The sequence below is a fragment of the Nannospalax galili genome, unplaced genomic scaffold (assembly GCF_000622305.1).
Source record: "Nannospalax galili isolate Female #2095 unplaced genomic scaffold, S.galili_v1.0 scaffold606, whole genome shotgun sequence".
NCBI classification, from domain to species: domain Eukaryota; kingdom Metazoa; phylum Chordata; class Mammalia; order Rodentia; family Spalacidae; genus Nannospalax; species Nannospalax galili.
The window spans coordinates 3149834-3174959 of NW_008355477.1; the positions used below are offsets into that span (position 1 = coordinate 3149834).

The following is a 25126-nucleotide window of genomic DNA, read 5'->3' on the forward strand; positions in this document are numbered from 1 at the left end:
TTTTCCCTACAATGACATAATTTTGTTTCTCTTTATTGTGAATAGAACTCTTGTGTGTGTGTGTGTGTGTGTGTGTGTGTGTAATATTCTTTGTCAATTCATCTGTTGATAGGCACGTAAGCTGATTCTATTTTCTGACTCTTGATAATACCACAGCAATAAACATGGATATACAAGTATCTCTAGGGCATGCGGACTTCTTCTTTCAGATATATATCCAAGAGTGAAATAGTGACTCATATAAATGATAGCTCAATTTTTAGCTTTTTTTTGTGTGTCTTTTTTGAGACAGGGTCTCCCTGTAGCCCTAGCTTTCCTGGAACTCATTATGTAGACCAGGCTGGCCTCGAACTCACAAAGATCCGCCTGCCTCTGCCTCCCAAGTGCTGGGATTAAAGGCATGCGCCACCACACCTGGCTATTTTTAGCTTTTTGAAGAACCTCCATATTGATTTCCACCATCAGTGTGTAGTGGTTCCTTTTCCCCTACATCCTCACCAACATTTCTTGCCATTGTTGGCTTATTGATAGTCTATATTTATCTGTTGGCTAAAAATGTTGAAAATATTTTCATATATCATTTTCATTTTTTCCATTGAGAACTGGTTGAATAATTTGAGGGTTTAAGTTTTTGAGATCTGTATATATTTTGGATATTAATCCTTACTCAAATGAATACCTAGCAAAGATTTCCCCTTATTCTTTCTGCTGTCTCTACACTGTGTTAATCATTCTTTCATTGTGTAGATTTTTTAATTTTGTGAAATTCCATTTGTGAATTGTTGCTATTATTTCATGAGCTACAAGATTTTTATTTAGAAAATTGTTGCCTGTGCTTATATCTTGAAGTATTCTCCCTGTGTCCTTATTTCTTGTTGTTCTTCCATCTTGTTTGTGCACTATGTGTTTACAAATGTACTGTCTTTCCTTTTGGATCTCTGGCAAGATTTTTATTTAATGAAATAATTAACTCCAAAATTATCATTGTGTAAAAATTCAGCACTTGGTAAACTAAGGCAGGCAGATTATGGAGAATATTTTTTAAAGTGACTATTTATAAATTATTGAATTAGGTTATGCTATGGGAAGAAAATTTCATACTTCTCAATTGTTGAGAACAGAATCTTAAGAAGTATCATTTTAAGAGGATAAAAACTCAGTTCTACGCAACTGCAAAGAACAGCAATCGGTGAGTCCTTCCTTGTAACACAGAACATTCTATTATTACATGAGCTTCAATCATAAACATGCTCAAAAAATCAGACCAATCAGTCTGTCTTTAGTGTGAAGGACCAAGGATGCCATATAGGCCCTTGGGCATTGGTGTACATTTCCTAGTTTCCAAAATTTTGAGTACCAGCTTCACAGAACTTTACTGAAGAGGATGCCCAGCCCTATCATTTGCCTACAGACCCCTACCCCAATGTTGCCAATTTTTACTGTCGTTTTTGGATTTATTATTTTTATTTTACTTGTATAAATGTATAAGCCTGCATGTATATAAGTGTACCCATGTTGTGCAATACATGCAGAGATCAGAAGAGGGCATTGGATCCCTAGAACTGGAGTTACAGATGGTTGTTAGGCACTATGTGGGTGCTGGGAATAGACCCGGGGTCCTCTGTAACAGCAGCCAGTGCTCTTAACTGCAGAGCCACCTCTCTAGCCCCTTTTACTGTCTTTCTAACCTAAACCATGCTGTCATTTTTGCCCCAAAAGATTGTTCTTCAATATGTATTTGTGTGTGTATATATGTGTCTATGATGTGTGTATGTTAACATATGTGTATGTTTGTGTGTAGTACAAATGCACCCATACTATGACACAGGTGTAGGGGTCATGGACAACCTTGTGAGTTGTCTGAGACAAGGCCTCTTGTCATTCACCACTGTGTACTCCAGGTTAGCTGACCTGGGAGGTTCTGAGGATTCTCGGCCTTCCATCTTGCCTTAGGAGCACTGAGATTACACATACACACACACACACACACACACACACACACACACACACTGCTATGCCTAGATTAAACTGGGCTCTGGGGATAAGAACTCAGGTCCTCATGCTTCTGTGGCAAGTACTTTTACCCATAAGCCATCTCCTCAACCTGTCCATATATAATGTCAACATTATCATCACAAAGAGCTACTTGGGGGCGGGGCATGGATTACATACAATATTTGTAGATACTGGACAGAAAGAAATTTGAGCTATTTCTTTTTCATTAGAAAGCATAAAAACAAGTAGAAGAGATGATAGAGAAAGAGACAGAATGCAAAGGATAAAGGAATATATAGTCCATGCCCAATGATGATAAATGATTTAGCTAAACACTAAAGAATGAAGGCTAAAATTTCAGTGAGGACTTTGTAAACATATGATGGGGATTTTTTTATGCATTACATACTATGCTTGATTGCTGGAAAGAGAACTGAAATAGGAGTTTGTTAGGATTATGTTAAATAATGCAAGAGTTAATTTTTCACACACCTTAAACAAGTGAAAAGATTTATATAACAGTTCAGGGTGTTGTACCTTAGGTTTTCTTTTTCTTATTGAGACAGAGTCCATGTATCCTAGGCTACTTTCAAACTCTCTCTATAGCCAAGAACTTCCGATTCTCCTACCTCCACCTCCAGAGTGCTTTATTACTAAAGGTATTTATTACCACATCCATTTAGGTGATGCTGGGGACTGAACCCAGAACTTCATGCATGGAGTCAAACACTCTATGATCTGAGCCACATCCCTAACTTATACCTCAGATTTCCTGTTCTGTAATTGTTGGTATGAGCATGTTGTCTCCAGATTTTTGCATTAGACTATACCCACCCCATCAATATGACAGACTAGGTCAGCTCATCTCCAGGTAGCCCATGGCAAGTCTAAGAAGGTCAAAGTCTAATCTCAGATGATGAATTAGCTAAGCTCACATCTTACCTGTAGGCTTGCTTGCCAAAGCAGACAGTGAAGGCTACAAGGAGGGCTGCATATGGAATTTACAGAGCCTAAGAAGGAAATTTGGAAGACTATTTTTTCCCGTTTTGTTTAGCCTTAACTTGGTGAAATTAATTGTAAAGAGATGCTGGAGACTGAGGGAGCTGTTTGTATGCAAAGTGTTCTCTGCCTCAATTGCTCTCTTGAATTTTGGCTGACTGCCCCGTTTTATGTGGGATTCTGGATAGAATTTGTGCACTTCTCAAAAAAAAATCAATTTTAGATTTTATAAAAGGATTCACGTGTTATTACTCCCAAAGGAGAAATTGAGACCATTTTTTAAAGAGAAAGTCAAAAGAAAGAGTTTGGTCTTTACAGTCACTCCAATAATTGGCTGACATAATGATTTAAATTCATCTCTTCCCATGAATTTAAGTCAGGATTTATTAAAAAATATTAAACACTAAAATGAATAAAAGGTATGTATTAATCCACACAGGGTAATTGACAGCCATTCTTAAAAATAACAGTTCTGTAAACTGAATTTAAATAACTGTAAACAGATCTAGATATTTAATATAAAGTCTATATATGTTGGAGTATTTTTGTATTGTAATTCAAAAATCTTTAATTAAAAATATAACACCATTTTTCTTTCTGAGACTGTATATTACATACATATGTATTCATAAAGTTATATAATATGTACATGTATACGTGTATAAGATTTCTAAATTTGCCATCCTTTAAAAACCACCTGGGGAATGATGAGAAGAAACTGGATCTGATTGTTTCTCACACTTTCAGAAGATGTAGATGATCTTCATTCAGCCTCTCAGATCTGTTACAGCAGCTCAGAGGACCATGTATTAAACCAAGTACAAGTAGTTTAGGAGAAAACTGTGATTCACATTTTTGTGCAAAGTAAGCTCCGACAGCAGAAGGTCCAGTAGTATCCCTTCAGCTGTTTGAATCAAAGTGCTTAGGTTACTGTTGTCTCCACTGAGTCGACTGGAGAAATCGCCTCCATCTTCCTTCTCTTTCCCTCTTAGAAGTGCTAAAAGGAGAATGGCTTTATGGCTTGGGGCTATTGGAGCAAGGATCACATTGCCAAGTTCCTGTGGTCCAAGGCTAAGTGGACTTCTTGCTTCCTGGACGAAAGCATTTGAATACTATTGTGTTAAGGGAAGCAAGTTACTTTGACCCTTGCTGCCCCCTCAAAATGGAAATGTAGGGAGGTAGGCCTTCATTTCTGATGACTGAGTTAACCAGGGATGTGTGTGTACAGATAGGACTCAGAAGTAAATATCAAAGCACAGAACTTGGAGTAATCAAAAGCCATTTGAAAGGGGGTTTTGTAATTTGTACCTGTTTTAGTGAGCAATCAAATTAGAGAGTCTTGTCTCCTGAACTCTACAGAGATTACCATGAAGGTGGAAAGCAGCCCTCTTTGCCTGTTGGGTTGCACCCAGGGAATTCCCTTGCAGAAGACGCTGCAATACATTGACCCTATGACAAAAAATCATGGCTCTGATACTGCAAAGTCCCTGTGATTTTTTGTGGACTGTACTTTTCTGAATAAGTAGTTTATTGCTTCCTAAGTGTCATAATTTTGAATTTTGGCAGTTTTGTTTTTGAAATATCACATCATCATCCTTTCCTCATGATAGTTGCAAGTTATTTGCAATGTTCAAACCCTATGTATGTCAACCAAGTCTAGATGATTCTGTGATAACCATCATTAGGGTACTACAAGGAACAACTGCTGTCAATGCATTTAACTCTGGTTCAGATTCCTTTCAGACTTGCTGGAGCTGCAGAGATGTATGGTATTTATTCCGGCCTCCTGAAATCACAGTTAAGATCAGTGTTCAACAAGTGTTCTTTGAGCGGTTGTTTTACAGTAGGCATGGGCCTAGGATCCTGGGTAAAGAGATTACTATGACAGCTTTGTCTTTGAGGAGAACAGTGTTTTGGAAGACAAACCAAATGAAACAGGTAAGATAGATGTTCTAGCAAAGGTACTACTGGGAAGTCAGCAGAGACTCCTTTAGGAGGGTAGGAAGGTGAGTCAGGAAACATCCCTCTAGGAACTCCAGGGAGGCTACTGTGAGCTATAACTAGCCAAGGAAAAATGAAAGCAGTGGAAGAGAAGTGATGGGTGTGGTGGTGGGAGGAAGACATAATAAACTGAAAGAAAATTCCTTGTGTAAACAAGGAATCATTTTAATCTGTGACCTTCAGTTGTAAGGGACATTTTCCAAAGTGAGAAGCCAAGAAGGTGGATGGCTACAGTTTAGAATGTTCGGAGCATGGAGAGGATGTTACTTATATATGGCTAGTTCTAGAAAGTGGATTGCACTTCTGAATACCTCCCAGAATCCTGACTAGTCTGAATTTTTTAGGGGAGGTGTTGAGGCAGGGACTCTCTATAGCCCCAGCTATCCTGGAACTCATTATGTAGACCAGGCTGGACTTTATCCCACAGAGATCTATCTGCCTCTACTTCCCAAATGCTGAGATTAAAGGTGTGTATCACCATGGACCAGCTTAGTTTGAATTTTTTTATGTGTACAAATATTTATCAATACAGTGTACCCTGCTTTAAAATTCATATCCTATTGAAAATTTATCTACAAAAAATGAATACAAATTTGAGCTTGCTTCCTGTGAGTGTTCTAGGACAAGATGGAATGATAGGATTTCAAGGGCCATATATGGACATGGGTACTTCAGAATCTTCTGCTTTTCTGGTCTTAGAGCGCGTGGCTTGTTGTGCAAGTTGACTCCAGTATAGATAAATGCAAGCCCAGTTTAACACCAAGTGACAAGTATGTATTTAAAAGTAGAATAAGATTTCAAGGAGAGCAAGTTCACAAGGAAAATTCTGCTTTCTTTCCCTCTTTTTCTTTCTTTCTTTCTTTCTTTCCTTCCTTCTTTCTTTCTTTCCTTCTTTCTTTCTTTCCTTTTTTAAGGAACACAGATTCACTAGGCTTTTAAAAACGGAGGAAATGAAGTGAGTGAGGGTAGGGAGGTAAGGGTGGATCTGAGAGGAGTGGGAAGGGGTTTGAATATGATCGAAATATAATGTATGAAATTCTCAAAGATTTAATAAAATATTATTTTAAAAGATTTTTTCTTATTTTAACTGTTTTCCGTGTGTGTGTGTGTGTGTGTGTGTGTGTGTGTGTGTGCCACATGTGTGCAAGTACTCACAGAGACTGCAGGATTCCCTGGAACTGGAGTTACAGGTGTTTGTGAGCCACTGAAATGGGTGTTGGAAACCAAGCTCAGGCCCCCTTGCAAGAGCAGCGAGGGGTTTTGGTTACTGAGTATCACTCCAGCCCCAGTTCTACTTTCTATGACACTTAAAACACCAATCAGTGAAGGAGATATTTTGTCAAATAGTTAAGAAAAATATATAAATGCAACAAAAGAACAGTTAAATACTTGTTTTTGTTTGATTGGTTGTGATTTGTGTTATTCTAGAAGAAATGGGGCTGGGAATATTTTCCACACACAAAATGAACCTACCTGACGTTTCTATAAATAGCAAGCTGGTTTCTCTTTGGTAAGATTTCTGTATCCTACAAAATAATTGAGATTTTAGTAGAAATGAATATATGGAAGATAGAATCATTTCTTTGGACTTGTAAAATTCTAGGAGGGAAAGGATGAGAGCCAAAAGTAAGAAAAAGAGAAAAAAAGAAAAGTATGATTTCACTTTTCTCATCTGAAGGTCAGTGAATATTTTCAGTTAAAGGTCAGATATTTTAGGTTTTGCAGTCCATTCAATCCCTGTGACAGCTGTTCACTTGTGCTGGTGTATGTAGGAACTGTTATAGATAAATACTTAAATGAATAGGTGTGATTGTGCTCTAAGAAGACTTTATTTATGGGGGGGAGAAGTATTTGGATTTCATATAATTTTCACATCCTATAGTAATAGTTCTTTGATTTTTTTTCTTACCATTTGAAAAATGTCCTAAGCCCTGCACTAAATCTGAGACAAACATTTCCCCACAAGTTTGTTCTTTCAGAGACTCTTGGTTGAAAAGCAGCATCCTTGCCCTTTTAAGTTTTGGGGAACTTATTGAATGATGACTTTTCCCTGATGGTATTTTCCTAGGTTTCTTTCAAATGCTTTTTCTCCTGTGACACTTTCCAACATCAGTCGTTATGCATTTATTAAGCACTCACCATGAAATGAAATGCTGAGGACAGACGTCAGAGGAAAAGAAAATATTAGCAATAGTACGTGGTACAGAAGCGCCTCTATTTATGGAATTTCAACTTGTGCACTTCCAAAGATACAAACAAAACCAGACTCTGGAGCAAAGCCCTCTGGCTCACTCCACGCTGCCCAAATAAGCATCAGGAGCTTCTGGGAGCTCTTCTTATTTCTCCTCCTATATGTCTTTGATTTCTCATTTATTCAGTCCATTGAATATTTACTTTGTTTCTGCTTGGTGTTAAGCAATTTTACATGAATTACATCTTCTGTGATAGCCTCAAGGACATGAGAGAGAAGGGATGAGCAGAAGGGATGGCAAGGTAGAGCAACTTTTTAAAAATGGAGGTAAGTCAGAAAATCTGTCCCCAAAGTCCTTTGACAGGAAGGTCTATTTTGAGGGCAAAGATGCCATCATACCTAGTACTGATATACATATATATTATATAGATAATATACATCCCTCTAAACTAACAAGAAGAAAATACCACAATGCAATCACGCATTAATGAATCCAATATATTTAACTCACTGGCTACTCTAGCTTAGCAGCATGTTTCACTATGATGTATTCTTTTTTTTATTTTAAAGAATACTTTATTATTTTTATTTTATATGTATGAATGTATTACCTGCATGTATTTCGGTACACCCATGTTGTTCAGTGTCCAGGGAGGTCAGAAGAGGACATTGGATTCCCCTGAAACTGGAGTTACCGATAGATTTAGCCACCATGTGGGTGCTAGGATTCGAACCCTGGTCTTCTGCAAGAACAACCAGTGCTCTTAACCACTGGGCCATCTCTCCATCCAGCAGTACGGTGTATTCTTTATTCTTTCTCATGATCTCAAGATTGACTCGGATCTGAAGCTCTCTGCTACTGTCCAACTGTAACACATTATTATACGACGTACTACAAGCAGAAGAAAAGATTCAAATTTGAAACTGAAGGGACAATGTCTACTGAATACGTATGACTTTTGAATCATAATAAAGGAAGAAAACAGTAAGTCAAACCATTGTGAATCAAGGGCCGTCTATGTCTTTACAACTATGTATCTAAAATCTAGATTATACACACCAAACACCATCTTAATGCTCACCAAAATACTGTGTTGGCTGGAAATATAGCTCAGTAGTAGAGTGCTTGTACGGCCCGTGTCAGGCTTGGGGTTCAATTTCAAGGAACGCCCCCAAAATGTGATAGTTGATAAATGATAGTGTTACATGATTGATGAAATAGAGAAATTTTGAGCATGTCCCTGGATCATTAGTATCTTGGGCCCATTTGTGTTAGTTCAGGAGAAATATAATGGGCCTGTCATAGATGTTTCTAAAAGTATGCAGCTTTGGAATCTGCATGACCTTAAAATTGGTGGTGAAATGGTAAGCAAGGTTATTGGAGCAGCTGAGAAATACCTTCAGCATGAACAGACAGCTTACCCCGTTAAAAAAAAATCCCTGTCTAAAATGAAATCAGTATAATGTGGAAAAAGAGGACAGATAAAGTGTTCATCAGCAAGGAGGCCATTCAGGTATATTGCCATGCCTAGGAAGACTGAGCCGTGGAATGTGGAACTACATCTACCATAGCTAATGAGACTCTGGTATAGAAAAAGGATCACAGACATCCTTTATGCTTAACTTTAAATTCTTTTTATTCTTTGATAATTTCATACAGTGTATTTTGATCCTATTCAATAAGCCATCTCCTTTCAGATCCACTCCCAACACTCTAACCCCTTTGTGTCTTTTTTTAAGAAGTCCATTGAGTACAATTTGCCATCTCCTGGAACATGGTCAACCTACCCGGTTTCAATACCCTTAAAGAAAAGTGATTGCCTCTTCCTGTAGTGATCAATTGCCAATAGCCCCTTAGCTAGGGCCGGGGCTTCGTGCCTACCTCTCTGTCCACATGGCAATTTTATCTGGCTTGAGCTCATATAGGTCTTGTGCATGATGTCACAATCCCTGTGAGTTTATTTGTGCAATATTTTTTAAATTTCATTTATTATTTTTATGTTATGTGTATGAATGTCTTGCCAGCATGTGTGTAATTGCACCCATGTTGTGCAATGCCCGAGAAGGTCAGAAGAAGGCATCGGATCCCCTGGAACTGGAGTTACTGACGGTTGTTAGTTGCCATGTGTGTGCTGGGAATCAAACCCTGGTCCTCTACAAGAGCAGTTAATGTTCTTGACTGCTGAGCCATTTCTTCTGCCCCTGTGGGCTAAAACTTTAAGGCCAAAGTGTACTGATGACTTTGGTGTTCTGCTCAGATTATCTCAGATATTTTTTATGGAATCTGGTAGTCTGATTTATTTAGTACAGATGTACAACTACCTTGTTATACAATTGAAATGATTTTAGAAATAGTTTTAATTTCTAATCCAAATACAAGTATTAAATGGTTTCTCATCTGAGAGTAGGATCTGAGAATGATTACAGAAAGGATAGCATTAGTTTTCCAATTTTGGTTTTAGACTAATTAGGGTGTTTTTATGCCCTTAGTGAGCTTAGGAGCCTGGATCGATCTGAAAGTAAAAGTTATTTGTGGTAGTTAGAAGGTTTTATGATTGGGATGTTTGTATGTATGCTTTTGTGCTTCTTTGTCTAAGTGGTATCTAGCAGTTTTTGTGATTCATTCTGTATTTTCTGTTGCTATGATAGAAACACCCTTAAATCTTTTTATTTGTCTCTGTTGGTAAAGTTCTTGCTACACAAGCATGAGGACCGGAGTTCAGATCCCTGGTCCTCATGTAAAAATCCAGGCATTACAGAGCATACCTGTAATCGTAGTGCTAGGAAGTAGAGATAGATCACTGGAGCTTGGCTGGTCAACCTGCCTAACTGAATCAGTGAGCTCCAGGTTCAGTGAGAGACCGTATTTCAGAAAACAATGTTAAAAACCAAGATGGAATGTGATTGAGGAAGATACCTAATGTCACTGACCTCTGGCCTCTACAGTCACACTTGAACATATACATGTAACGACACACTCACAACATCACACATACACACACACACACACACACACACACACACACACAAAACCAATTCTGGATCTGTCTCATTTTGTAGTTTCTAGTGAACAACATTTGAACTTCTGCAAAGGATTTGTTATGGGATTCTGGAATAGTTTTCCTGCACCCACAAGGACCAGGAAATGCCTAAGAGTTTGTATCATCCTGGGGGCATCCCATAGACCATGGCTGGTGAGAGGGAAACTATGTAAGTCAGTGGTTCCCTTGGCTTAAAGGGGAACAAATTCTTGGATTTCTTTACACTCCAAAGCTCTGACAAGAGGGTCAGACTGAGACTGGGAGAATCCTAGAAGTTCTTCCCTTGCTTGACTTCTTCCTTTTCCCAGTTCGGTTTTCTGTACACCTTTACCAGTTTCTCTTGGGAGTATATCCTTAGCAAATTATCTGCATATCACCTCTTGTTCCTAGTGTCTGGTTGTTTTATTTTTTTTTGGGGGGGTAATGTATCTAAAGCAATAAGCAATTATATCATTAAGCATAAAATTTTGTCTTTAGTTGTCATGAAAAAAGTACATGAGGGGCTAGAGAGATGACTCAGTGGTTAAAAACACTGACTGTTCTTACAGAGGACCCGAGTTCAATTCCCAGCACCCACATGGTGGCTAACAACCATCCATAACTCCAGTTCCAGGGTATCCAATGCCCTCTTCTGACCTCCTCAGGCATTGCATGACACAGATGCACTTATACACATGCAGGCAATATACTCATACACATAAAATAAAATAAACAAAATATAGAAAGAAAAAAGTAAATGAAAGAATGAAGTGGATGAATTAATGGAAGCCGATCTTTAGCCTTGAAACACTCAGGTTAAGTTAGGGAAACAAGGAAGGAATAAAACACTAAAAGACTATTAGATCTTAAAGCTGGAAGTCTTATAGGTAAACTTCTCAGGTAGTATAGTCCGTCCAGCTGTAGGCCACCCAGGCTCACTTTAAATATTACCAAGGATGAAGATACTACCTCTTGCCTTCTGTCACTTGAGCCACTCTATTTTATATGAAATCTCTCCTTCCTCTCCCCATCTCCCCTTCTTTTCACACCTTCACTCTCTCCTTCCCTCTATTTCTTTTTGCATAGAATTCATGTGCCATGCAACTCACTCATTTAAACTGAACAAACATCTCCACAGTCAATTTTAGAGGATTTTCATCAGACCTAAAAGAAGCACTGTAGCTATGGTTTAGCTATTACACCCTCAACTCCTCAACCACCACTCCCCAGCCCTAGGCATTTACAAATATTCTATTGTTCTGTGTAGATTTCCTTACTCTGGATATTTCATATTAGAGGAATGATATAATATATGATCTTTTCTGACTGGCTTCTTTCAATTCTCATCAGCATCTCAAGGTGCATTCATATTGTACCATGTTACAATACTTCAGCTCTTTTATAACCAAGAAATCATCTGTTGAGTGGCCAGACCACATTTTATTTGTTCATCCATTATTAATTATTCATTATTATGAATAATTCTGTTATGACCATTTTTGTACCGGTTGTTGGGGGGGGTATATATTTTCACATCTCTTGGTTATATACTTAGAATTGATAAGGCAGAAATAGAAAAATTTTTTCTTATCTTCAGCCAAAACTCAAGTATTCATAACTTCTACTCTTGGGTTTTTTCCAGGCTTCTGGAGAAAAATGAACAAAGACTTTCCTCTCTTATGCATAGCATCCCTTCAAATCATTCATCATTGTCTTCACGTCCTCCTTCAACTTTTACAGACTGAATCTCTTCTGTTCCTTTCATCATTCCATTGCAGAAATGGTAGTTTCAGAAATGCAAACTGAGAGCTTTGAAGTTGTTACATTATCTGTTATAATGTAAAAAACAGTTTTCTTTTGTTTCAAAGATAACATTTTCCCATCAACAGCAGGGAACTACTGGCTGATAATTTTCTTAATTTTCTAAGATGGGAGACAAGAAATTACTTTGGGGGTAAGAAGACATCTCATAGACTCTGAAGAGGTTTCCTCTTTGTAAAATGAGAAGGGCTAATAATTAGTGGAACTTAAGTACATTTTTCATTTCTTAACATGTTGATGTGAAAAATTCTATAGTTTTGAAAATTAAATTTAATGCAAATAAGGTATTTCAGAACTTTGAAAGAAGTCATGTTATATGAAGACAATAGGAAAAAACTTGACAATATCATAGGAAAATGTGGCGAGCCATTTATAGGTTTGGGGTTCTACTGAATTGAATCAAATGTTATTATTCATTGCTGTTTCAGTAACTGTGAATGGATCTGATTCTCAGTTAATCATATACGTAGGGATATTTCCCACCTTTCAAAATACAAGATCCATCACTTAGCATAGCTTGCACTGTTCATATTAGCTGCTTGACCTTGTACAAATCTCTTGACCAAGGACAAGCCTTTCTAAGCATCAGTTTCTACAGTTCTTTGCCACCATTTCTGTGGTTTTTAAACTGTGTTGTACATAATAACAACATAGGGATCTTATGTAAAATGTCAGTCCTGAGCTAGTGCTAAATGTGTTTCTGAATCACTGTGTTTTGCGGACTTTCTCACAATCAAATGAGCCAAAATTTTTTGATTAATTTATTTTTTATCTGTATCAGTGTTTTGCCTGCATGTGTATAAATATACCCATGTTGTGCAATGCCCAAGGAGGCCAGAAGAGGTCGTTAGATGCCGTGTAACTGGAGTTATGGACAATAGTTAGCCACCATGTAGATGCTGGGAACAGAACCCAGATAGATCTTCTCCAAAAGCAGCCAGTGTTCCTAGTTGCTGAGTAGTCTCTCTACTTACTCCATAACAATTTCAAAGTCTATATCCAAGTGGTGCTGATGCCTGTGACCCTGAAGAGCATGTTTTTGTTTACTGATTAGCCACTTCTTTTGTATTGTCTTCTGCTGAAAGGGAAGAAACACCATATCTTCATGTAATATCTTTTCTTCTGCACCGTGTATGAAAGTGAAGAAAGATGAAAACCAAAATTGAGATAAGGAAATGTTCTGCTGTAGATCCTGATTTATTAGAATTGCTTTAGCTAAAACAGTTTGCAATATGAACTACAACTTCTTAATCTGCATACTATGGATATTTGTGGCCAGATAATCCTTGCTATTGTATGGGATAGTCCTGTGAATCCAATAGTGTGTTATTGAACAGTATCCCTGGTCTCTAGACACTGGATTGCAATAGCAGCTCTCCTTGCCTTCAAGTTACAACCACCAAACATGCCTCTACATATAATCAAATGTGTTGTGGGTGTATGTCCAAATTTATTCTTTCTGGAACGTAACTTTATAAAACATGATCCCAAACCGAATAATTCAAGAAATTGAGCTGGGAGCAGTTCCTTTGGTTGGTTGGACTGCAAGGCAAGAAAACGCATAATAAACTGTTGATACTCAGACCTTGTGTATTAAGCATTCCTAGGGATTCTGGAACTTTCTGGCTCATCCTGTTTGTTGAATTAATGGGCTCCAGATAGGTTAAGTGTTTTGGCAGGAGAGGGGAATTTTGTTTTATTCTCCTATTTTTATTAGGCATCTGACAACAAATGTTTAAGGTTGGCATCATATGTTCTGCTGTTTATCATAAAGGTGGGTCTGTCATAAGAAAGATTTATTGGGGGAGCAGCACTACATCTGAAACTGTTTTGAAACCTACCGTCACCACAGTAACATCAAGTGTCACTTTTTGAGCCTCCAAAGTCAGGAGTTTTTGAGGTCACAATAGTAACTTTTTTGGACTAATAGCCAAGTGCTCTAAACAGATCCATGACATTCAGTTATGATCCTACAAATTACCAATCTGCCCACATTCATCCAATCTTCCATATTGGGTGTTTTCCAGTTCCTAGCTCAGTCCTACTTTTCTGCTCTGTGGAAAGTTTCCTTGTGTGGCACAGGACACACTTACTAGAAGTAACTGTGTTCTTGGTAGGACATGTACCACTCTTACGCAGAAATTCTTGAAGGCTGACTTTCTTGTGTTGATGAAAATTTTCTCAACCTTGGCACTCTTGGTATTCTGGTCCAGATAATTCTCTGTTGTGGAAATTCTCCTTCTGTGCTTTGGAGGATGCTTAGCAGCATTCCTGGTCTCCACTTACTAGATGCAAGTGCCACTTCTCCCAAGTTGTGACAGGCCACAAGAGCTCCAAGCATTGCCAAATGTCCCGTTGGGACCAAAATCATTTCTAGTTGAGAAACACTAGCCAGAGAGATACGCGGAGAGGCACTGGAAGTTCAATGAATCAGTTTGACTAATTAATCACAAAAGAGCCCCTATGTTGAAGCACGTTTGATTGTTGTGCAAATCATTTTCGGATTCAACTTTCTATTTATATCTCAACTGCTACATGTCTAGGTGTGCACAATAAATCAACTGCCCTCTTGAACAAAATGAAGAAAATCATGCTTTCCTCATACTGTTGTAATGAGGATCCTGATTTGCTGTTTGCAAAGAGCCCTTCATTTAGGTGCTCAATAAATAGCACATGTTTGTAAATGTTATCATTTAGAAAAATCATTCTAGTACTTGCAGTGATGGTATTGCTTTGGACATTCTGCAGATCTTGGGCACTTAAGCTACCATGCAGAAGAAGGCATGTTGGGATGAGAGGCAAGAAAGCAATCAACTACCATTTAATTATGGAGATACGTGAAACATTTCTTTTTTACCAGCTTATATTAGTTATTTATAATAATGGGTCACATTATGACATTTTCATGCATGAAAATAATGCATTTTGGTTACCTTTACCCCTCATTATCCTCTCTTGTACTCCTCTCACACTTGTTAAGCTTCCTCTTCCTAACTAATCCACTTCTACTTTCATGCCTGTTATTTTTGGTGACCTAATGAGTTTAATTAGAGTTACTTGCAGGAGTCTGGGCTGAGGAGCTATTTACAGAAGCATGGGCTACTTACTACTGGATATACCACTGAAGAAAATGTATTTTCCCTCTTCCAGCAACCACTAAGTGCTATAGATCCTCAGGGAGGAATGGGGCCTCACGAGTTCTTCCAGCCTCTGTGATATGACATTGGCTGGCTCAGTCTTATTCATATCTTGTGCAGGTAATCACATCACTGTGAGTTCAATTGTGCAATGGCCATGACATTTCTTGATTCTCAAGCTGCTATTTGCAATGTCATAGCGGGAGGGATTGTGGCCTCTTATTTTTTGCTTAATGAACCTTGAACAGAGCATTTATTTTAGAACCATCTCTCTGTGGGTATTTTTTAAGGGCACTCTCCCTGGCTCTTTGGCACAGAATAGCAATTCTTCAGTGAGCATATTAAATGGCAAGAACAGTACAACCAATGGTACTTTAGTGGGACCTATTGTGATGGTTGATTTATGCTCACTGTCCCTTGTTTGCATTCTCAGGTCATCATGTTCCTGCCCCTAATTGACACAGAGCTCTGTGATGTTCTTTGTGCTGGTGCTCGAGGCCACAGACAGCAGCATAAGGCTGCTCCAGGCCATACCCTTTTCTCTAATCTGTCATGTGTGAATGCAGCACCAGGCAATATTCTTGGGATCACTAAGAATTTTTCAATCACTAGTCTTGGTCTTGAGTCTGCTTTCATGCTAAAGGTTGTGTCTTTAACTGATTTGGAGAAAGGAACAAGGACCCTTTGTTCTTCTTTGGATTCCTCCTAAGGATTTAGGAAGTGAGGTAAGGAATTATGACTAAAGAGAAAACTGATCATTCTTGAAATGGCACATATGTTTACAATTTGGACTTTGATATTGCCCCTTTCCACAGTAAGTTGAACTTCTGCCAAATGAAATGACTTCTTTCCAAAGCATAGCCAGTGTCTCCTTTGTTCCTGCCTATGAGAGGGTGAAATCAGTGATGGCATTGTTGATGAGAGGCCCGCAGGAGAGCTGACAGGCCCTGCTTCACTTCCACGAGACATCCTTTTGGACATGAAGGGCATGGAGCTACTTACCATCTCTCCTTCCTCATCCTGGGGTTTGGTTTCTTTAATTTCATCTTTGTAGCTCTGTGAGAAAACCTAAAAGAGAGTCAACTCTAAACTATGTTCAGCCTTTATATAAACTATGTTCAGTCTATTTATATGGTAGTGTAAATAAAGATTTTAATTAATACAATCCATTTGGGAAACTGTGAAGCACTATTCAGCAACACTGAAGATAGGCATGTCTGTGGACCCCAACTCTATTTTGTTTCTCACCCTGGAAAAAGGCATGCACATGGGCACATGCAGATATGTATAAAGATGTTCAAACCATGTAGTTTTCACTATCAAAAATTGGATTCCCTCATGCAACAGAGGACAATGAACACAAAGTATCACAAATAGGCAAAACGTAGAGAATAAAAGTCTGCAGAGTGTGGGTCCTTGGACAGGACTCCATTATTAAACTTCACCCACCCAGGGCTCAGGGACCGTTGTGGAAGAGGGGCTGGCAAGATTCTAAGAGCCAGGGGAGGAGGTGCATGACTATATGGAAATAGAGTCTTAATAGTTCCTGGGACCTTGTGTATATGAACTTACAGCAATGGTGGCAGCATGCACAAGATTCATGCAAACACAAGGAGACAAAAACCCAGCACAGAACTGTGGAAATGGGCAGCAGGCCCCAACCTTAGCTGAAGAACTATTGGGCAGCTGATTACTGCAGGGTGAGGAAGAGCTGATCTTCTTTAAGGGAGAGACTCTAAATAGGCTGATTAGACCTCATTGGATGAACTGGCACTGAGGGACATCTGGGGACGCTAACTTGATTCGATAGGCCTTAACATAAATGACAGAATGCATGAAATTCAGTGAAAGGGGTTTATGGGAGGGTGCCGATAGGGAAGCAAATATAAAGATGATTAAGATGTTGTGGATGAAATACACAAAAATTCAATAAAAATATGCAAACAATTGGAAAGAGCATAAATGTTCATTAGCAGTCAAAATTATAGAGTAGTAGCCACATGCAATAGACTAGCACACCACAATGGGCTAGAATAGTGGTATTCAGCATTCACCAACACAGCTGAACTTTCAAATACGGTGTTGAACAAAAGAATCCAGATATACTAAAAACACTTGTGAATTGTGTATGTCTATATAAAGTTAGAAAATGCATCTTGTATTTTTGGATGCTTAACTTCCTAAATTGCTGTTGTTTACCAGGTACAAATTTGCCTCCTCCTATACCAGAGGGCATCTGACAATATCTGGAGACAGTTTAGGTTGCTGTAATTGGAGAGAGATAAATAATTCTACTATCTAGTGGCACTGCTAAACACCATACAATGCACAGGAGTGTTGTGCAACAAAAATGATGGGTCCCCCAAAGTCAAGGTCACTGGGGTTGAGAAACCTTGGTGTGAAAGGGAAGCCAGGAAGTGAAGTCAATCAATGATAAAACAGTGTCTTCCACAGTGAGGGAGGGGGGTGTTGTCATGTAGGTGAAGGACCAGGGGCCGGAGGTGTTAGAAATAGTCTATTTCTTAACTTGGATGAAGGTTAGATGGGTGATTCCTCTGTAATAATTAAGTTACACATTGCATGTTATGAGTTTTTCTGTTTCAAAGTGTTAAACTACTCTGAAGGCCTGAGTTGCCAGGATAAGATGGAGGAGTATAAACATTGGGTTTGGAGGCAGGAATTCCCTGCCCGAGCAGACTCCATAGCCACTTTATAACCAGTGATGGGGCTACGCCTGAGCCTCCAAGAAGGGCATAGTCATATGATCCTAGGTATGTATATGCATGCACACACCCTCTTTGACTCCTAAACTCTGTTGCTTAATTTGCTTTCCTATTTTTAATTAAAGTTTTTCTGAGAAAAGGTGACCAACCTTGGATTGGGACCAAGGATACAAAATTCTAACTCAGCCCATAGGCAGGCAGAATCAATGCAAAACAAGGATTTTAATTTAAATGTTTCAGGGAAAAGGGAAGCATCCAGTCTTAGACACGCTGTTATGTCTGGGGACAAACAGGAATACACAGGTATTCTACTGTTAGTGTGGCACACACATTTTCTCTTAGAGATGATGCTGGTAGAGTACCTCAAATTATTTTTGCGTCCCCTCTGGGGAGAATTTTAAATATCAGTGTATTTTAGTTTTAAAATATTACTAGGGCTAGGGATATAACTCAGGGAAGGAGTGCTTGCCTAACAGGCACGAAGCCTTGGATTCCATTCCAGTACCACAATAAAAGAATAAAAATCATTAACCCAAAAGAGTATTGGTTTGAAAACCCTTAACCAATGAGTTGAATGAATATCAAGCCCAGCTGAAAGGAGGTTTATGTGCTTCTTATTCCCTTCAATCTCCCTCATCACCCTAAATGCTTAAATCTGAACTTTGAAACCTCTTGCCTAATTAATGTATAGTTACTTGAAAAAACACCAGAACATTGGTATTAGCGCATTGAATGTGTGGAAAAAAAAAAAAAAAAAAAACTAAGTTAAAAAAAATAATGAGGGAAGAATACTTAGAAGTAGAGACATGCAAGTAGACCTTGAAATATTTAGATAGAAATAATGCATGAATTTAAATTATTTTAGACCAAACATACCACTTAATGTTCTGTGCAATCTTTTAGGTTCCTTCTTGTGACTTGAGCCTTGAACACATGGTCTTAGTGTTGAATGGGGGAATATTTTATCATAAGCTGAATTTAGTCGTCTTTCCCTAAGGACTAATCATTTATTATCTTAAATGTCTTGTCCTGTATCACAAACCCTTCTACCACAGGGAGAAAAATATCACACTTGAAAATTCTGTAGCCATTTAGTAATAGCACTTTAGCAAGAAATATTCTAGAAGGCAGGAGTTGCTCCTAAAATGTAAGTGCACCATTAGGAAAAGCTGGATACTTTTTAGCTATATTTTCAAGGGCAGAATGCAAGCAAAATCTAAGATGACCCAGATTTATGAAGTGGCTTTCTCAGAAATAATGATCAAAAGAATGTGGTGAAAGAATTTTAATATAGATGATAGATAGGTCGGTAGATAGATAGATAGATAGATAGATAGATAGATAGATGATAGATAGATGATAGATAGATAATGAAACATTCTTCAAAGGGAAATTGGGCTTAACTGCAACTTTGGGCTTATACGACAAAAGAAAAATTTCTGAGGCTGGAGAGTTCATCTAGTTTGTTTTGAGACACGGCCTTGCTCTGCATCCCAGGCTGACCTCAAATTCATGGTATTTCTCCTGCCTCAACCTCCCCAAAGCTGGGATTACACACATGCACCATTAAGTCTGGTTTGAGAAGTCAACAAACTAGACAACAGTGAAGCAAAATCCCAGAAACCAACCTAGCCTGTCTGGCTCTTACATCTCATTTGCATAACACACCCTCCCCAGGCTGCTCCAGCTTCAGTTCTCTAAACATCAGCTTGTAAAGCCTGCAATGGTTTTCTACCTTATTTGAAGGGTCTTTAAAGACTTCCTTGTGAAGGTTGTTTTCAGCAGCAGGTGGAAATGGAAGTAGAGAGACAGGACTTTACTATGTAATTTTCCTAGATTTGCCTGGACATGTCTCAGAGCAGGTAAAGCCTCTGAGGTGAGTGAGTAGACTCTAATCCCCCCCCCCAGCAGAGGAGTTGGGGACATGGGCAAAGCAGACTGTAGGGAGAGTCAGAGACTTGGGCAAACAATAATTGACTTTCTCATATGACAGGCAACATTCTGGCTACAGATTTCTGTTTTAAGCAGGTGACTGACTTGAAACTTATTTTTTTTATTACAGTGCAAAATAAACATAATAAAGAGTATAAACGACACCAATCTGAACTCTGGTGCAACCAATGTTTACCTTTGAGTGTGCTCCAGTAACTGTCTTACAGATCAAGACATAGATAATTTCCAGCACCCCAGAAAATTCCTTTGTACCTCCTTCCTAGTCTATTCCACTTTCTGACCTTCATAACTACTGTTCTGATTTCGATCACCATGTATCATGTGTGACTGTTCTAGTTTGACATTTGCATTTCAGTTGTAGAATAAATGGGATCTTATATCTACTTTTGTGATTTCTTCCTCCCAACACGTTTGAGGGATAGGTTCATGTCGTAGTCATTGGTAGCGTTGCCCTTTTTATTTGCTGAGTAGTGTCCTACTGTGTACATAGACTACAAGTGATTTATAGTCACCAGTTGATGTACATTTGGACACTTTCCACTGTGAGCAGTTGTGCTTGAAGACATTACACACATTATAGTATATGGTGTGGCTACTTGCATTTCTGTCTATGCAGAAGTGAAATGGTTGTGTCAGAAGGCAGACATGCACTCAGCTTCAGTACATAGAACTCTACAGTTTTCCAGACACTTGAACTATTGAGGGATTGTGTAGTGGTAGATTCCCTAGGACTCCTGCACCCTTGTTGTGTTATATTCACTATCTTTTACAATTACATTTTTAATTGTTTTCAAAGAATTATACAGCTGTCAGTGTATGGTCCAGTTCAACTGGGTTCCAACACAGCGGCTGCATCCTGCTCTCCTCCAATACAGAGCTGGCAGAGGGTGTCTCTGTAAGTCCATTATAGCAGGATCCGAAGAATTGGCATAAACCACCCCCAAATCCCCTTTCTATTTCACCGTCATCCTTCTTGGGGTTGAATTGGTTGACTCTATGGTTCTGGAGTCTCTAGCCTCAAACCCTTGGTAGAATATATATAAATCCTATGAATTTATATATAAACTCTAAGGAAACTCGGTGCCTTTTAAAAAATAAGGTGTTTTAAAGGACAGGTTTCCATGAGGGGATTTGAGAGCAGACTCCGATTTTATGTGTTGTTGTGAACCTGGCAGCCTTTGCCATTAGTATACCTCTTTTATTTCCAAATCTTTGCAATATCACTTTTCAGACTGGCACTTAAAAACTACAACATAAAGTCCTGCCTTGTCCGACACTGCCCCTAAACCTAAAGAATTTGCTAGAACGCAAGGAGTGAGTTTGTACCCCTGCTGGATCCAGTACAAACTCACTCCTCCTGTTCGTTCTAGCAAATTCTTTAGGACTTACCCCTTCATCAGGCTTCCCTACACTGCCTGGTTCCTGCAAACTCGGTAAGCCCTACACTGCCAGTATCCAACCCGCCCTCCTGGCTTCAATAGGTCCCTCATACAGCATTAGTCAGTACTTCGGTGTCAAGCCATCTCTGAGGGTTTCGGCATTTGAGACTCTCAAAGGAAAGCTTTTCAAAACTCTCTGGTTCCGAATCCCCTTCCAGCATCAGGCCCGCAGCTCCTTCAAAGTTCGTCAAGAATCTCCGTTGGAAACCCGAGCTGGTCGCTTCGCTGGTGTAGAAGCCCCAGCCCTGACCTCCTGGTCCCAGAGACCCAGGGGAGGAGCCAAGTTTCAGGAGGCGGGAGTGTCTGCTGGCCTGACACCTGTTGTGGGCGACCTCAGAGGCTGCAACCTCCAACAGCTGGCGGCGGCCGCCCCAGCAGGGACCCGCCAGGAGCGGAAGGAATTAAAAGCCCGCCCCTCGCATCAGACTTGGCCGCTCCCTCCTCCTCGCCCTCCCTCTTCGTGCAGCCTCCTCCTCCGGGTCCCCACAGACTCCGCCGCGGGACTCGGTGCCAGCGGCGTTTTGAACCCAGTTCCAGCTCTGCCGGCACAGAGCAGAGCAGGGCTGAAGCCCAGGGCTTGCATGGACATGGCAGTAAAGTAAAGGAAACCTTCGAGAGACTCGGCGACCCTAGGCTGAGGCGGAGAGCCTGCAGCTCCTCCAGACGGGGACATGGGGGACCCGTCCTTCAGCGAGAAGCCGCGACTGCACTACGCGGTGAGTGTCCCAGTGGGTGCGGAGACGAAAGGGGGCGCCACTTGGCTGGCCCCACAAAGGGACAGCGTGGAGAGGATGGGATCTGTGCATGGCTTTCCTGAGGTCCTTTGCTGGGGGGAGCTTGTGTGTTGAGTACCTCACCCGGGAGTGCCACCTGCTCTGGAACTCCACCGGCTTCTCACAATCCCTTCTTTAGAGCAGGAGCAGGCGGACCCCCGGAGTCCACGCTCCGTCCTTTGACCTGAACAGTGGTCACTGCGTCGGTGACCAGGTGCCGGACCCCGTCGCCGCCTTGCTGGTTAGGAGTAAGAACTAGGACTCCTGGGTCTGGGCAAGCCTTTGGTCAAATACAAGCGAAAGGACTACAGTAGAGCTAGAGACAGACATGAAGGTTGTCCACTTATCTGACCTTGTCGCCAGTGGAGTTCCTGGAGAAATGTCGCAGAACACTTTGAGGTACACCGGTTTTGCTCCTTGGAAAGAGGGTGTGCATTTAACTGAGTTTGTAAAGGGAGAGACTGTTGCCCACACGCTGCTCAATATAAAGAGTATACCAGGGAATCTTCCCTTCCCTCATGGTGACCTCTCTTTTTCTCTGTTGGCTTAACATTTCCACAAATATTTGTTGGGGACTTAATTTGTGTTGGGCACTGTACTAAAAGCACTGCAGGTACCCACCCCAGGAGTCAAGATTTTACTTTAATGACTAACTAAATCAAGATTCTAGATTAACCTTATTTTTTTTGAGAAAAAGGAAACAAGGCAAGAAGAAGAAAAGAAAGATATTTGAGGAATGAGTTCACTTCTGAAGATTGCCAACAAGGGGACAGGCAGCACGTCCGGCATGCTCTAGTCTTTTGGACGTTTTATTTTCTACTTGTAAGATGTGTCCTTTTGAGATGAGCTGTTGCAGTTGTTCTGTCATCTACTAATTTACTGAGCTTTCTTTGACATGATTTTTACTGTTAAGTTTGAACAATCTGACTGCCAACTTTGAAAACTAGAGAGAAACAGACAAGACAAAGAGCTGACGAGAAAAATCAATATTTATAAAAAGGGAAAAAGCAGTTATCTGTCTGGAAGTCACATCCTCCCAATCCACTCTCCACAATAAAATTGTATTTCTTTTCTTTCAAGAAAAGATTTTGATGTGGCAGGGTTCGTAGGCTCAGAGGCCCACGACCTGCCCCCAGCTGAGGAATCAGCCACAGGGCAAACTGATTCCTCTTGAATGTCACTTTCTTCCACTGGAAAGTTCAAGGTCTGAGTTAGAAAACCATTACGTTCCCTTCCTAGGCTGATATTTCAGGAACCAAAAACAGCTCTTTTTCTACTTTGGCCATCCTTGATTGTCTGGGAAAGTCAAAAGAGGCTCTAGTTAGTTATTGATGCTTACTCATTTGTGTAGAGACACTGGGAGTTCAGAGATGGACCCTTTAAGTGGCATGAAGAGTACTAAGGTTTCTGCAAAGTTTGATTTACACAGAGTGAACTAAAATCTATTTTATTTGTGCCCACCTAACACCTGTTTCCCAACCATAATTTCCAGATTTTGAACTGTGCCCTGATGCCTTTTGATTTGTGGTTAGAGGTCTCTTCACCATTTATCAGAGGGCCCGGGGTGAGTGAAAAATAACAACTGGCTCTTTAATTAAAAATCCCATTATATGAAGTTTTTGCCTCCATATGAAAACTTAACAATATGTCACAAGAACTTTACATTGTCATTTTAGTTCAGCTATTTTTCCTAAAAGCATGAAGTCACAGTGAGGCTGATGGTAATGTTTCCTTTTGATTTCTAAAAATTTGCTGGTAAAGTAGCCCTTTGTACTAGCACAGGTCAGCATGTACATATATTTTGAATTAAGACTGTATAAAGGAACGTTCCAGAAGGAAATTACTAGAAGTAGTTTGTCTGGGCTCTGAAGATTTCTCCATATCCTTTATAATGGTAAAGCAACTGTGTTCAGTAGCTTCGAATCAGCCACAGGTAGAAAGAATCATCTTTATTAAGTATAACCTGTTGCTTTTCATGTCTTAGTAAGGCCCTCAGTGACTTAAGATTGAATGCTGAACTCTGTCTACCTCCATCATTTGGGTTTTTAATACTTCTAGGGCTTCAACACAAATATTCTACTTACTTTGCTCTGTATGATCTGGCTATACAGTGGCCTTGGAATCTGGGGCCTTCTTAGAAAACAATGCCCTTCCATGTGTTTTAGTGTCTCCTAATTCCACTGAAATAAAAACATGGGGGAAAATAGTCAATATTCTTCCTTCAGTGCTTTTTTTTTGTCCAAAGTAAGACTATATATAATAAATCAGTGTTCACCTTTTATTCATACAAAAAACATATGTGGAGCTGGGCATAGTGACTTAAGTCTTTAATCTCAGCACTCGGGAGGCAGAAGCAAGTGAATTCTTATGAAATCCAGCCCAGATGGGGCTACAAGGAGCCCCTGTCTAAATAAATAAATAAATAAGTAAATAAATAAATAAATAAGAAAAATATGTTTGGAGTATTTATTGTGTCCTAGATATTTGAGCAATTTTTCCAGAGACAGAACACTTCATTCACCTTTTAAAATCTGCTTTAAGCATCACTGAGTAAAGTATACACTGAAGTAGATAATAGTATGCAAAGTTTATATTATCAGTTACTTTTTCAAAGTCGAATACAGCAGTGTTCTGCTCTTGTTTATCATTACAATAGAAACATGTGGCAGTGGCTAATGTTTTTATCCAAACCATTCTTCCTATGGTTTTCCCACATTCAGTTTATGGCTACTCCATCATTCCAGCTTGGTGTTATCCTCGACACCTCTTTGTGGCTTGATCAGATTTTAGAAAACCTGTTCTGACTGCTACTTGAGGTTAGAGTAAGGAGGAGCAAAAATCTTTCCTATCTCCTAAGAGAGATAGGTGAAGATGGTCCATACTCCATAGTAGCTGGGAAGGAACTAGAGAACAGTGGACATATTTGAGACAAACTTAGAAAATCAAACCACCCAGACTTAGGTGTAGAGAGAATGGAATATAAAAGTTGTGAATGAAATGAATGAACCGATGATTTTTTTTTACCACATTTCTCGAAAAACTGTAGGAAGCATTGCCTTATATAAATTACAGTG

At 39.5% G+C, this 25126-nt stretch overlaps 1 protein-coding gene across 2 annotated transcripts in view; it reads left to right on the top strand.

Annotated features, from left to right (window-relative positions):
- Positions 1 to 25126, top strand: part of Arhgap6 (Rho GTPase activating protein 6) — a 563361-nt gene that overhangs the window by 284123 nt on the left and 254112 nt on the right. The window contains exon 1 of one of the 2 annotated variants that reach the window (XM_008852905.2): positions 21742 to 21995. The exons of the other annotated variant lie outside the window; for it this stretch is intronic. Within the exon in view, the coding sequence (XP_008851127.1) occupies positions 21951 to 21995 (45 nt within the window). The 5' untranslated portion in view covers positions 21742 to 21950. Of the gene's footprint in view, positions 1 to 21741; positions 21996 to 25126 lie in introns of those variants that run through there. 2 annotated transcript variants of the gene reach the window in all.